Consider the following 14,444-nt stretch of genomic DNA (forward strand, 5'->3'; position numbering starts at 1 on the left):
CGAGCAAATGGTCTAAATGCGGAATTAAGTCATCTAAGGTCTAAACATGAAATTGTTTTGAAAAAATGACTAAAATACAAAAAAAAATCGGCCTGGAGTGCCACTGATATACGTGCAATGTAAATACTTGTGCAGTATGTTCAGCACTCGCCCAGGAAACGCAGTCAGACATAAAAACGGTAAAGGAACAAGACAAAAAACAAAACTTCTCTTTACATAGTGGTCACCGATCAGTCTATGTACACAGACTGACAGACGCTTATCAACAGATAAAATGACAGCTTCATCCAGCTTTGCACTATCATGAATACCGGTACCTACCAGTACTGAAAACACGAGACACAGAGCACATCTTGCTGTCTTGCTGATTCAGCCACCATTGATGACCATAGATTGATCATTCTGAGTGAAAGCACAGTATGCCATGGTAACTTCACGTGTAAACGAGAGTTGAGTTGTTCACGCATAGCAATTTAAGTTCACTACATCAGCACTATGGTAGGTCAAGGCAATTTCAGGAGGCACTATACAGAAACTACATTTCTGAAGGTGTCTAAAAGGTGTGTGTAGAGTGTGCTTACTAGTAGTTTAGCCACCATGACCGAAATGTTTTCGAGCTCGTACCAAGATTACCTAAGCTGAGCATCATCCCAGATCTGTTGGCCACCCTCGCTGTCAAGATCAACGGCGACCACAAGGCAGCAAGCATCCAGCACTGCACATGGGCCAAAGAATGAGCTCTGTGTCAAGTGTGAGCTACAACCATATAGGGATCAGCTAAGCTTATCATACCTTCCTTTTTTTTTCTCATTCAGCCACTACTGCAGCCTACAAAGGATATCATAATGGGCCGACCCAGTCACCCAGGACGCAATATGTTGGTCAATCCCACCAGTTAGTACCACCTCGGTAGCTCAGATGAGTAGAAGATACCTTAAAAGTTCAGCTCAGGCAACTTGCAGCACGACCTTACTTGAACAGGATCTGTTCTATAGGATCGTACTGTTGCATCCTTGATTAATAAGGAGGCAAGTACTTAAACCTGGTTGATGAGTAAATGACCTGTGGGCCAGAGCGTGATTAACGGCCAGGATTCAGTCTCTGTGCTTTGTCTGGTGCTGTAGATGATCGTTCCTGGTCAGGAGCCCCTGGCTAAGGGTGGCCCACAGGTTGTCTGACAGGTCTTCAAATCTTTTTGCCCTGCTTCAGTTGAACAATGGACACCTCGACATTTTTTTTGCCACCAATAATGATGGAATCATGGAACTGTGTTGCGTTTGAAGGGAATTTTGATGCTGTGCTGTGTTTGAAGAAACATTTGAGTAAAATATTTCAACTGGCTTTTCTTCAACGTTTGCCCACCGATTAAAAGGGGAGATCTCTTACTCGTTTTTGCCATTAGTAATACAATTTTTTAGCTGTGATGTATTTGAAGAGAATTTAAGTAGGATATTCCTGTCACCAGCTGTTCTGGCTCAATGTTGCTCTCAAACTAAAAGGGGCAAATCTCTTGCCCGTTTTGGCATTAGTAGAGCCAGACTTGTGGTACAATTTTTTAGCTGTGATGTATTTGAAGATAATTTAAGTAGGATATTCCTGTCACCAGCTGTTCTGGCTCACTGTTGCTCTCAAACTAAAAGGGGCAGATCTCTTGCCCGTTTTGGCATTAGTAGAGCCAGACTTGTGGTACAATTTGCCAGCTTCGAGTTGCTGCCTCATCTCTGACTATGCGAATCTGCAATATGCAACACATTAGTATTGAGCCATCATGACTCTTTATTTCTTTCCACTTGATCTGCAGGAAGTTCAGTTGTTTTGATTTCCCTTTTTCTTTTTCGGTTGACAGGTAAAACTGTACGCTTAAAAAACCCGAGTCTATGCAGCTCCGGTGCCTTGTGATTGTGAGTTGTGACCGATGCTCATGCTATTCTGCATTTCTGCGATGTATGTAGCTAGTAGATCTTCAAAACTAACACCGCATGCCATCGTCATCCACTGCTTGATTGACTAAAAGGTGAGCGTAGAGTGTACTTACTAGTAGTTTAGCCACCATTAACCAAAAGCCTTCGAGCTTGTATTAAGACTTCCAAAGGTGAGCATCATCACTGACCTGCAGGCCACCCTCGCTTCGCTGCCAAGATTAACAGCAACCATCTTGGGATCAGCTGAGTTTATCAGTCTTTCCTTTTTTTCATTCAGGTGAAGCATCAAGCTACTACTGCCTCGATGGGCTGGACCTGAAGCCCACCGGTTAGTGCCACCTCGGTTGGTCACATGCGTAGAAGCAGATCTCTTGCCCCTTTTGGCATTAGTAGAACCATACTTTTGGCATAGTTTTTCTGCTTCAAGTCGCTTTCTGACTGTAGACATGGTCTGCAGAAAGTTCAGTTGTTTTGATCTCCCTTTTTTCTTTTTGGTTGACAAGTAAACCTGTACGTTAAAAAAATAGCGCAGTCTATGTAGCTCTGGTACCTTGTGAGTTGTGACCGATGTTCATACTATTCTGCATTTCTGTGTTGTATATAGCTAGTAGATCTTCAGAACTAACACCGCATCATGCCACATCATCCATTGCTGGATTTTAGTCTCTCCGCTGGCCAACTCCCAACAGTGTGATGGCGCCAGAAACAAAAAAAAAAATTGTTTAGTATAATGACTGGTAGATATATGATCTGTATTGGGGATGACGAATTGAGAGAGAGAGCAGATATAGAGATGCCTCACCTGGGAGAATGCAGCTAGATGGAAGCAAAGGTGCCGCTGGCACTGAAACAAAAACTTATTTGGTTTTGGGTAATTGTGCATCCAGGTTTGCTACGTTTTGTGTCCATATGTACAAATGGTGAGCTGATCAACACAATAGTCATTTGCTTGTACGTACACGGTTTTCGAGCGAGGGCTCGGCATGCATGACAGAGCCATCCCAGCACATACGGTTAGAATTTTAGGCATAATAATAAACATAATGTTTGAACGATTCGTGACTTCTTCGTTAACCAACGAACAGCTGGTTACCTTGTACACCGACCCAAGTTAAAATCATTGGAATAATTTACATACATGACAAACAAGAACACGTTTGCATCTGAATACCTTAGAGACATTCCTTTTTTCATGCTAAAATCAAGGAATGCTGACTTGTAGAGGGTGGAGTTCAGGTTTCCCACCACTATATATCCCAGACCAACATACTAGCTGTCGAATCCTATGTATGATCTACTACGGTCCACAGAAGCAGCCACCGCAGCGTAGGATACTCGATCCTGGGACTCGTCCCGTTTGGCGAATCTTCTCGGCCTTCTGAACCGCTATAGCTGCTTGCTGGTTCATTTTGGCGTTGGCCGAAGCTCGTTTCTCTTCGGCTATGCGGCGCGTCATCTCTAGCTTTTCGGCCATCTTTTCCATGGCCTCACTTCTCATTCTCTCAGCAAATTCCTGCCACAAAGTGTTTTTCGACATTACTGCCACGTCCAAATTGTTAAATTCTAAATATCGTAGCATTCGGTATTGCTGCATTCAAAACATGGTATGAAAGATTATTGCATTCGAAATTTGGTAAGAATTTCAGGCAGAGAAAAGCCAGGTTCAGTTCATTTTCAAAAAGGAGAGCCAACCAAGTATGTACCTCTATTCTTCTCATTTCATATTCAATTTTTGCTCTTTGACGACCCTCCCAAGCTTCAATCTTCACCTCTTCTTTTTTGAATCTGAGGAAATACAATCTCCGTTACATGTTGAAATGAACAATACGAGAATGATCATTTCTTTTATAAGGGGGTTCCCCATTTCTATTACTTTCATAATAGAAATACAGCAGAGGTTAAAGTAGCATAGCAGGATTACAAATCAGACTTAAACGAGACATGCAGTTGAACATGTTGCGCAACCTACTGGACTAACAAACAGTGTTTCCAGCCAGGCACGCAGGCCTGATTCAGAAGGCCTGGACTAACAAACAGAAATGATCAAATATTTCGGAGAATAATAATACCTTGCTGTATGTTTAGTATTTTCTGCCTCCTCATACGATGCAGCACGAGCAGCATATTCCTTCCTGATGCGCTCCAAATCAGCGATGCTCGGTGCCGCAGAGACTAGCTCTAGCTCCTCTTTGCTGGCCCACGTAGCAATGTTCATCTTTCCTAGCTGTATGCCAAGCGCAGCGATTTCTTGCCTTGTTTTAAGCCTCGTCTCAGTATCTGACAATTCATTTGCATGTACGCCGCATTTCCTGTGGAAAAATGGGCCATCGTCTGTGCAGTCTTCTCCAGGAGGAGATGCTATTGACCTCCCCCCTACAGGTGTTGACGGTACTGAACAGTTAGGGCTTCGAGTTGGTGTCCTTGACCCTAGTGGAGTTCCAGTTCTTGAAGGTTCCTGGCTAGGTATTGGAGTCATCTCTGTGCCCACATCTCTCACGGACACCGACGACTGGACTGTTGGAATATCTGCACACGTTCAAACCAGTGTCAGTTCCAAGACAGGTAAGGTTTTAGCTTCAATATATATGCTACACCTGTTTCATGATACAGTTACGTGCATTTCTGAACAAAACAGGCAAAAGAAAAAGGTTACCATTCGTATCGTTGCAGGGCTTCACTTCAATCGATGAACCAGTATCAGTTGCCTTGTGATGCTCTGAGTTAGCACCAGCGTTACTAACTGGACAGACATCTGCATGCCTAACCAACTTAGGCTGATACGAAGCGAAGGACAACCTCTCCAGTATGCTGCGCGGAGCAGACAAAGCTGGATTCACTCTCTTCATTTTCTGCACGGGACGAGCAGAGATTTTGGGCACAACGGCGCCCCTGGCTGCGGCGGAGCTCATCTGGTTTACTGTCTGGTTCTGCAACGCGCCCTTGGCGACGTTGTTCTTCTGACTGACATTCTGGCGGCTCACGATCCATTTCTCTGCGTCATTCCACTTGGAGGAAATGGAAGTCTGCCTGGACAAGTACCCGGCTGCTGGATTCTGCGTCGCCGCCGCCTTCTCCACTCCGTGGAACTCGAAGCTGCTAGTGCTGGCGTTGTCGAGACCACTGTCGCATTCGGTAGTGCTGTCTTCTTCCGCGGGTCTCAGTGGGTGTATCTGTATCATACTCGAGCTGCCTGTCGCTGGCTTAGCAGCCGAACTGGTGGAAGCGTTCTGCACTTGACTGATGTCCACTGCTGGATCCTTTTGAACCTTTTCTACGGCTTCGGTTTTGTTAGTTGCCGACGGGTGTTTTGTGCTATCTGCGCTGTCTGAAAATGGTTACGGAATAAGAAGGACTAGTTATTGACTTAAACTTTGTTAAATGCACTAGAGCTAAAAATTAGATGTTAAAATTAGTTGAAGACATCGAAACAGTCTAGCTAGTAGTTCAGCTTTTAGCTACTTCTAACAAATTAGCTAATAGATAGATAGCTATTTATTAGTTTGCTAATTCTACTAGTAATTTTTTAGCCAACTAATTATTAACGCTAAAAGGGTAACTAATCCAATCAAAACCAGACGAATTGGCCAATCAAGGGAGTGTAGTGCCATATGTTTTATTGAACAGGCTCCTGGTACCTTCTTCAAGAACATCACAAACTAGTAGCCTGTTCTGCGCCTGTGAAGCCTCGATGGTTTTCGCAGGCGACGTCCGCGATGACGAGTTGCTGGTGATGACTCTAACTCGATTGTGGGCTCCCAGGATCTTCATCCTCAGCTTTGTTGGAGAAAGAGCACCAGGCTGCAGCAATAACCTCAAAGCTGTGAGTCTTTCTTTCTCCACGAGAGCCCGTAACTAATTAAGAATCTCACAATCAAAGTAGTTACTTTTGCAGAGACAGGGAAAAAAAAGGCCAGATACGTCAATGTGGGTGTAGGGCAGAGGGCGTCCTAGTATAACTCTGATGAAGAACTGGGAGGCCTTTCGGTGGGGGGAAAAGAACTGGGGTATTTTTCTTTTTAGGGCTAGTTGACAACTCTATTTTTCCGAATGAATTCTCATTTTCCCTTTCTTAAAAAAATGGAAATAAATTAGAAAAATGAAGTTATCAAACTAGCTCTTAAAATTATAGAACTGGGGTGTTGAGCCAATACTGAGATTGACTGGAACTGTGGAGATGTGCTGGAGTATATCTTAACCTGGAAAAAGATATCAAAATATAATGAAAAATGCTGCAAAATTAAGTAAATCGTCGTTAATAATGACTAGGATGCACTGTACCGACGATAAATTCTGCAGAATAAGCATTGTAGTTAGGCATCCAGTGCTTCTGAGAGATGCTTTTGCTCATATGGAAATGGGTGTATTCGGAGTTGGATTTGGCCATTTGGGGGGTCTATCTTAGTCTTGGCTTCGCATCCATTGAGAAGGCAGATTGACCGGAAACTCTCTAGAATAAAGACATTCTACTCGACTATTGACATGACTCTGCGTAGAGCGCATACCTGGGCTTTCTGATGAATCCTCTCGTACTCCATTCTTCCTCGCTGCTGGCCTGATGGGGAGGGTGCGGCGGGTGGCCAGCGAGCGAGAAAGAGAGGCTGGAGATTGAGGGGAGGGGAGAAGGCGAGCACCGGGTCTGGGCAGTGGGCACCAGTGGTCAAAATACCAGTGACCAGATAGCAGGAAGAGGCACTGGTACAGCTGAGATCTAGCAACACGATGGCCTGCCTGCCTCGCGTTTTTTTACCCCTCCATTCATCATCAGAGCTAAAGTCTACTGCCTAGTGCCTACTGCTAGTTGCTACTAGACAAGTAGGAGCACTAGACACGAGTCCACAAGTCAGTTTCACGCTTTTTCTCCGGCCATGACCGCAACCGTGACTCTCCAGTCACTCAGTTCTAAAATAATATTGGTTTTAACTTTTTAGTTGATATATATAATAAGTAATATATTTGTTTTATATATATGTAAAACATAAAAGATAAGAGTTAAAATGAATAAGCGACTACTTTTTTTTTGTTCTGAGTCCTGACCAGTGACCACGCGCAGAGACGAATACGAGCACTGGTCTTCGCTAGAAACCCATCCATGTGCCCGAATTTTTTGTATTTTAGCCCCTAAACTGAAGTAAATTCACGTTTAGACCTAAAAAAATTTTAAATGCAGTTTTGGACCCTTTGCTCGGCGCCATAGGCCGTGGCGCCGAGCTAACACAGCTCGGCGCCACAGCCTATGGCGCCGAGCTGTGACGTGGCCGCAACGGCTAGTTGCGTCCAGGGCTTACCTGGCTCTGACGTGGCGGCGGCGCGGCCTCGTAGCTCGGCGCCACAGATCTTGGCGCCGAGCTACGAATGCCTATAAAAACGCCCGCGCGGCTGGCCGAGAGCAGCTCATTTCATCCCATTTTCAAACTTCGTCAAAAATTGCTGGATTCAAAGATTTGAGTTGGTTCACTTCGTAGGCCAAGGTATGATTTCGAACTGATTCGTTTTGTATATTGGGTTGTTAGTTAAATAATTTGTATACACCTATTATATTATTATTTCGAATATTAGTTTGTGTAGACTTATTATAAAGCATAATAGGTACAAGTGATAATTATAATCGTTTATTAGATGAAAGACATGTACCGAGAGGCGTTGTGGCAGAAGAGAGGTCGTCCTCGGGAGTTATATCCGGACGTATCTAGTAAGGATGCTCCTGTTCCTCCTGAACTCCCCGTGCCTAACTGTGACTGTGGCAGACTGGCTTGGGTACATCAATCACAACATCCAGACACGGCTGCTCGCTGCTACTACCTTTGTGGCACTTTGGACGTACGTAGCTTATGACTTGTCACTTAACTTTGTTCGCGTTCATTATTTTGTAGATATGTAATAGTGCATCTTTCCATTATTTTAGGGACATCAGAGGTGTTTCTTTTTCCAGTGGATCGATGGTCCTGATAAATTTGACCCTCGATATCTTCTTTTCGTTAATTGGTTGAGTGGAAGGACCAGTCATGAGCGTTTTAAGCGTTGGGTACCTCCTCCCCCGAATCCTCCACCAATGACGGATGCAGAGAAGGAGGTAGCAACAGAAAGACGGATGGACTCACCGCCTCGATGCGATTGTGGAGACCGTGATGTCATCGACGAAGACTATGACAAGCAGTTCTGTTGTCCGAACATTGATTATGTGAGCCCATTGATACGCTAAATATATGAACTAGTTTTTATTTACAATAAATTACTAATTTTTTCTCCTGCAGCCATACGGGTGGCGTAAGTGTCGTTTCAGAGAGTGGTTGTATGGTCCTTTGTCCCATTGGCCAGAGCCAGAGGTAAAGGAAAAGAGATACATGGGGTGGGCGGCAGAAGAGGTCAAATTTGATCCAGTACTCTGCAAATGCGGTATTGAAGCTAAGTATGGATTAGTTCCTTCGGAGCTTGGTGTTGGATATTTTTGTGGACATATGGTCGATTACGATGAGGTTGGTATTTTTTTTTGCACCAGATGTAATGTTATAGCGGTACTTACTATTTTTTTGTAGGAGACGAGGAAATGCAGTTGGGAGAGTTACGACGACAAAGGAGAGGTGATGCGGACAATAGAGTCCAAGAGAATAATGGGACAGAAGATGCGTTGTGGATCTCAGCTCGTTGATTCGTACATTAACGATCGCATACGCGACATGCGTAGGGAAGCAAAATCTGCCTTTTATGATAGCCCGAAGCGTGCAGAGTATAGGAGGTTGAAGGCGGCAGATGAGAAGAGAGCACAGGATGCAAGGGAATGGGAAGCGGCTCAAGCCGAGAAACAGATGTTGGATAATCTTGCTGATCGCCTCAAGGGAAGTAAGTGAGATAAATGATATTTTAATTATGTTAGTACAATTTATTTATCCTGACTTTGCTAACTTAATTTTCTCATTATATTTGCAGAGATTGGAAGCGGCGTAAACTATTTGGCCGATGAGGCGCATGCGAGATATGTTCAGGATAAAATGGCAACGGTTCAGTTGATGGAGGAGGAGGACGACGACACATCTAGATTGAGTGAGCTTATCGCCCTCGCAGAGGCAGGATTACATGAAGAAGAGGAGGACGACATGTCAAGGTTGAGTGAGCTCATAGCACTAGCTGAGGCAGGATTACGTGCTCAAGAGGAAGAGGATGAGTTTCTGTCACAGGCCGCCGCAGAGGTAGAGGCAGCTTATTACAAGAAGAAGTCTGATGAGGCTGAGGCTGAGGATGAGCTATTCTCCCAAGCTGCAGATGAAGCAGAAGCCAATTATTACAAAAGAACTGGTGACAAGTGTGATGCAGGACAATGCAGCAAGTGGAATGAGGTTGTTGTTGAGGATTGCGCGACGGATGACTCCGAAGATGAGTTACTCATAGATTGTGATTCAGACTGAAGAATTGTAGCCTATTATGTAGTATTTACGTATCAAAAATAATTTAGAACTCTAAAGATGCGTTACTTATTGATTATTATGTTTTTTACAGTTCACAAAAAAATTTTGCAAGAGTTTCCCTTGTTTTATTAACAACCACAGTTCAAATAATCACATATTATAAGACATATAAGCATTTCAACATATAATACATCACAAAATCACATCGAATATAAAAACATCCACAGAACATAGTTCTTCATATAATGTCCACAAACAAAGTCCAAAATACAAGTTCCCCAACACATAGTCCAAAACATAAAACATAGTTCATATTACAACCGTCTCCAGCATAAGTCCAAATCACACAGTCCATATCACAAAAGTATTCATTTCCTCCTAGTCTTACCCTTGCCCTTGGCCCCAAGAGCGTCGGTGCCTGGAGTGTAAGGGTCTCGTGGACGCCTTCTACGTGGTGTCAGCTGTGATGCCTGAGTTGTAGGAGCATCCTGCAACTGAGACGGTCCAATCTCCACCTGACCTGCTGCGCCAGCGCCAGCGCCATCGTCGTCGTCGTCGTCGTCGTCATCGTCGTCGTCGTCCTGGGCCACGTTCTCAAACGTGTCCCGCGTCGATCGCGACGAGCTGAGTCCTGCTGTAGATGGTCCAACTGCACAAATGGGAGGCTGAACGTCCTGCTGCATACGAGGCACAGGCAGCTGCACGTCAACGCCCGCTAGAGACCGGCATCCACACCGAGCCGCTGCTCGACGAAGACGACGTGATACCCTCTGTAATCGAAATGTTAGTTAAAGACATATGTTACAACATACAAATAAACAAGTTTTCTGTTAGACATTGATACTCACTGATAGTAACGATAGCGTAGTAGTATCTGAAGTTCTCTGTGAGATACGCTCGAGTTCAACAACAGATACGAGCATAGAGTTTCCCTATCACAAGTTAAGACATTAGGATGCTCAAAACTAGACATATCTCATTGAATTGAAATCTCTAATTTTAGTAAAGAAATAGTTACCACTCTATCAAGGATTGGAGCAGCCTCAATTTGGGACCCGTGCCGAGCAGCTATGTCGAAAGCTGTGTCTTCGTCGTCTGACGATTCTTGCTCGGCGTAGTCTGCTGTTGTCCACTGTCCCTTCAACTTGCACCTAGTCACACCAGAATACCAAATCAAATACCTCCGGAAGTTGTAGTTTGTGTGCGCCTGGTCATTCTCATAGTTCAGATCCCCCTGCTGGTCCCATTCATCAATGTAATCACGATGGTGCGTCTCGAAGTCCGTGACCTTCTTCTGTCTCTGTCTGTCGAACCTGCAAAAGTTAGAACCATATATTAGCGAATAACTGATATTTCAATTATTAGTTAGAATAACAAGTGCATGTAGTAACTCACTTATGAAGTTCTATTGAAGTCGAGAATGGCTCCACCGGAAACTCCTGGCGCAATCCGAACTGTCGAGCAACTCTGTGGGGCAAGTGGTACTCAACAGCATAAAAACAGATGAGGGGACACCTCATGAGGTAGAGGTTCTCGTCTATTGAGCACATGCTGCTCAACTGTATGCTGGCGAAATATGGATCAAGATACGGTTGCCAAGTCACCTGCAAAAGTTTTAGAAAGCCCATGTAAGCACGCTGGTGTCGTGTGATAAAAGTAGAAAGGACATGTAAAATGAAAAAAGGAGACAACTCACCATCGAAGGAGTAAGTGCGTCGAGCTCGTTTGAGTACTCCACGTAAGCACGCTGGTGTCGTGCGAATGGCTCCTCGACCTGGTCCCAGCGGTAAGCAGCCGTGGGCTTAAGCCGATGTCCGGCTACCACGAACCACTCACGAGGAGGAAACTCTCTGGGTCGCCCGACGGGTATGTGTGCCCACATCCACAGCTGTAGTAGGTAGACACATCCACCTAAGCTGGCGGTCCTCGACGAATGACGACAAGCCTCGCAAAGTTGCCTGTACAGGAAGGCCAACACTGCTGAAGCCCAGCTGTAACCTCCGGTCGTATCCCAGTCAGTCAGGCAGGGCAGAAACATCCATGACGCACAGTCATCTCACCGCAGGGAAGGTGGAAAGTGTGAGTCTCTGGCCGCCACCTATTGGAAGACAAAAGAATACAAAATCATTAGTATGCAAAGTAGATTTGATAATTGTAAATATTATACAACTAGAGAAGTCTTTACCTGTCGACCAGAGCCGTCAACGCCGCTGGGTTGAAAGTGGGCAGCCCACGGCGGACCTGGTACGATAAGACGTCCAAGCCAGCCCTCTGTAGGAGAGGAGTGTACCTCTCATCGTACCTCATCTCCTCCAGAAACCGGTCGTGGGTCCGGACCCGCAGAACGGGCAACACCTAGCAATCAAAAGAATTTTCATTAGTCAAATATAGGTCGCACATATTAATTCGAAAATTTAATTTATGTACAAAATGTTACCTCTCCCTCTGCGGTGAGACGGCCCCTGTGGTGCTCGTCGTAGTGAGGGTCCAACAAGTGGAACTGCGCCATCCTGCAAATTAAGATATCAACATATTAGAATATAAGTTGTGTACAAAGTGTAACAAAAAAATCGACATATTAGAATAAAATTTGTGTATAAAAAATATATCACACCTGACTAAGTGTCCAAATGCATGTACGTGAGTTGTGGCCAAGTCTACCGCATTTTCCGCATTCATTCTGCTCTGGGTCCACGAGAAAGGGGGACGCTCGTCCTCTCCTACTGCGACCGGAAACCTGATCCATAACCATGTTGCACCGGCTCCTTTTCCTACTACCACGTTTGTCCCATCGATGCGCTGGATCAGCAACGTATACCGGACCGGTGTACGGTGGCCATTGTGACTCATCAAGAAATGGCTCAAAACGAGGGCTCCAGGTACGTACTAAGCTCTCTACACTGAACTCAGAAGGTATTCTGCTCTCAAATGCAAAGTTACGATGACGTGCGGCCGCAACATAATGAGAACATGGAAAATGGTATTGTCTAGGTTTACCACATCCGCACCAGAATGCATCAAGTAACACGACATGTGTCCTCGAAGGTCGCACCTCACCGTCCGAAGTTATGCCGCCTAGTGTTGTTACCTCGTATTTACCCAGCTCCTCATCAAAGCATTGTACCTCATGTCTATGGGCATGTTCCTTTGCATTATTAAGGTGTGATGTTGGTTTAGGTGCCCATCTCTGCCCTCGAGTCTGCATTGCCTTGGCCTGCGCGTGTCTATCATTAAACCAAGCCACAAGCCTATAAAAAGTGAATGTTACTATAACATTGACTGGCATGCCCCGTATACCCTTGAGCACACTGTTAAATGACTCGGCCATGTTGCTAGTCTGAAACTCGAACCGCCAGCCACCTTCGTCGTAGGCCCTTGTCCATTTGTGCGGTTCCCTCAGCAATCCAGCAATCCAGCTCTTACCTTCAGCATTTGTTGCATCTTTTAGTTCCTTCAACTTATCCTCAAAAAACGAAACCTCCAACTGACGACATACCTCCTCAAAAAGGGGGAAGTTAGCCTTGCTATGATCCTTTCGAAGAAGATTTTCTGCTAGATGTCGAGTGCACCATCTGTGGTGCATGGGTGCGTAGCCAGTAATCTGCTCTTGCACTGCATTAAGAATACCTTGGTGTCTGTCAGATATGACACCAACCTCGCGTCCAGGGCCTACGACATGGATGCGTACAAGCCGCAAGAACCAAGACCAACTATCTCTGTTCTCCCTCTCCACCAAAGCAAATGCCAAAGGAACCAGTGAGTTGTCTGCGTCGCATGATATGGCAACCAACAATGTGCCCTTATACTTCCCAAGCAGAAAAGTACCATCAATAGAGAGCACGGGACGACAATGCCTGAAGGCCTCTACGCACTGCGAGAAACACCAGAAAGCACGATAAAATATCTCTTTGTCGTTCCTCCATTCATTAGGTTTGGGGATGTACTCGTAATGCATGCCTGGGTTTTTTGCTTTCATTGCATTGAACAATGCTGGTAACTTCTCGTAACCCTCCTCCCAATCCCCGTATATCATCTTCCATGCTCGCTGCTTTGCCCTCCATGCTTTCCCATATTTGATCCTGTAACCAAACAGCTCCGAAGTCATGGTCATAATTGACTTCACCTTCAAGTTTGGCTGACCCTTCAATATCCCCAATATCCTTTTCGCAATCAGGGTAGATGTCAACTGACGATGCTTAGAGCTCAGCTCTGTCTGGGCACAAGTGTGTGGACCTACAATTTTGGTGATCTTAAACTTTCCGGTGTCCTTCTGCCTTCGGGCATATACCCTCCAATTACATTCTGGCACCTCGCACACAACAGTGTAACGACGCTGTGCATACGAATGTCTCACCTTGAACGGCCTCTTCCGGTTCACAGAATATTCCTGTAGCCATCGTCTCAGTGTAGGCAGATCCTTGAAAAGTAAGCCAACCTTAATCTCAATGCTATCGGCGTTATCCGGAGCCTCTAGCAGTTCATCGTCACGTCCTTCAGCATACGCACGGGTGGAATGACTTAAACTGCTAAATTCATGGACTGCAGGGTCTCGCTCCGGACACAAACGTCTTATGAGTTCAATTTCTTGCTCGGTCATTTCTTGAACCGGACGGTCATCATCAGAATCTACGGCCCGTGCAGCCTCATATGGCTCCTCCTCATCCTCAATCTGAACATCAACACTATTCGATGCCCTGCATATGTTGTCCATATTATATGATACAGGCACATCAATCTGAACATCAGCATTATTGATATGTGGAGATCCTGCATCGGGTCGGAGCAAGAAAAACCACATTAAAAAGTCTAATCAAACGAAATAATGATGGATACGAACAATGTGTCGAAGACACTTACTAGGATGATCGTCAACTGGATCCTGGGTCAATGGGATCTCTTGGGGGGGTACCACCGCATTAGAAGCCCCACAAACGCCGGGAATAGGACGAGAAATCCCATACTCGTGCGGACCCGATTGAGCATCGGGCACAACAACGACTTCTTCATGAAGCTCTACCAAAGGAGCTTCAATACGAGATGCATTTGGCATTTGTGGAGATAACCCGACTGGACCTTCGCATTGACTAACAGGTAACTTTTGAACAACCACATCCAAACATGG

The 14,444-nt window shown here is 45.1% G+C and overlaps 2 protein-coding genes and 1 non-coding gene across 5 annotated transcripts; 1 reads left to right on the forward strand and 2 right to left on the reverse strand.

Annotated features, from left to right (window-relative positions):
- The first annotated feature begins 963 nt into the window (after positions 1–963).
- On the forward strand, positions 964–1,184 carry LOC111591081 (small nucleolar RNA U3). The gene has a single exon (XR_004856844.1). It is a non-coding gene; the product is annotated as a small nucleolar RNA U3 (small nucleolar RNA).
- A 1,758-nt stretch (positions 1,185–2,942) lies between these two features.
- On the reverse strand, positions 2,943–6,746 carry LOC100191495 (uncharacterized). Of its 3 annotated transcripts, none has more exons than XM_035964469.1 (6): positions 6,201–6,455; positions 5,558–5,720; positions 4,576–5,247; positions 3,992–4,448; positions 3,626–3,707; positions 2,943–3,435 (listed from the first exon to the last, which is right to left on the reverse strand). In XM_035964469.1, the coding sequence occupies exons 1-6, from the start codon at positions 6,225–6,227 to the stop codon at positions 3,220–3,222; spliced, it is 1,617 nt and encodes a 538-aa protein (XP_035820362.1). In that variant the 5' UTR covers positions 6,228–6,455; the 3' UTR covers positions 2,943–3,219. The 3 variants fall into 3 exon arrangements, with proteins under 3 accessions (XP_035820362.1, XP_008667037.1, NP_001352420.1); XM_008668815.3 differs by having other exon boundaries at positions 2,952–3,461; positions 6,425–6,746; NM_001365491.1 differs by having other exon boundaries at positions 2,965–3,435; positions 6,425–6,739.
- Positions 6,747–9,414: 2,668 nt separating this feature from the next.
- On the reverse strand, positions 9,415–11,119 carry LOC118476222 (serine/threonine-protein phosphatase 7 long form homolog). Its single transcript, XM_035965042.1, has 4 exons — positions 11,019–11,119; positions 10,718–10,926; positions 10,446–10,635; positions 9,415–9,441 (listed from the first exon to the last, which is right to left on the reverse strand). The coding sequence occupies exons 1-4, from the start codon at positions 11,019–11,021 to the stop codon at positions 9,415–9,417; spliced, it is 429 nt and encodes a 142-aa protein (XP_035820935.1). The 5' UTR covers positions 11,022–11,119.
- Between the last annotated feature and the right edge of the window lie 3,325 nt (positions 11,120–14,444).

The sequence above is a fragment of the Zea mays genome, chromosome 2, assembly GCF_902167145.1.
Source record: "Zea mays cultivar B73 chromosome 2, Zm-B73-REFERENCE-NAM-5.0, whole genome shotgun sequence".
Taxonomy (NCBI): Eukaryota; Viridiplantae; Streptophyta; class Magnoliopsida; order Poales; family Poaceae; genus Zea; species Zea mays.

What these genes read in the sequence shown, in the direction of transcription:
- LOC100191495 (NM_001365491.1), bottom strand. Translation starts at nt 6,457, where the DNA reads ATGGAGTACGAGAGGATTCATCAGAAAGCCCAG. An exon ending in TTGTGATGTTCTTGAAGAAG is followed by an intron (nt 5,248 to 5,557) that starts GTACCAGGAGCC and finishes AACCATTTTCAG; the next exon opens with ACAGCGCAGATAGCACAAAA. An exon ending in ATGAAATGAGAAGAATAGAG is followed by an intron (nt 3,436 to 3,625) that starts GTACATACTTGG and finishes ACTTTGTGGCAG; the next exon opens with GAATTTGCTGAGAGAATGAG.
- LOC118476222 (XM_035965042.1), bottom strand. An exon ending in ACTTCAATAGAACTTCATAA is followed by an intron (nt 10,636 to 10,717) that starts GTGAGTTACTAC and finishes TAACTTTTGCAG; the next exon opens with GTTCGACAGACAGAGACAGA. An exon ending in TGAAGGGACAGTGGACAACA is followed by an intron (nt 9,442 to 10,445) that starts GCAGACTACGCC and finishes TAATAAAACAAG; the next exon opens with GGAAACTCTTGCAAAATTTT.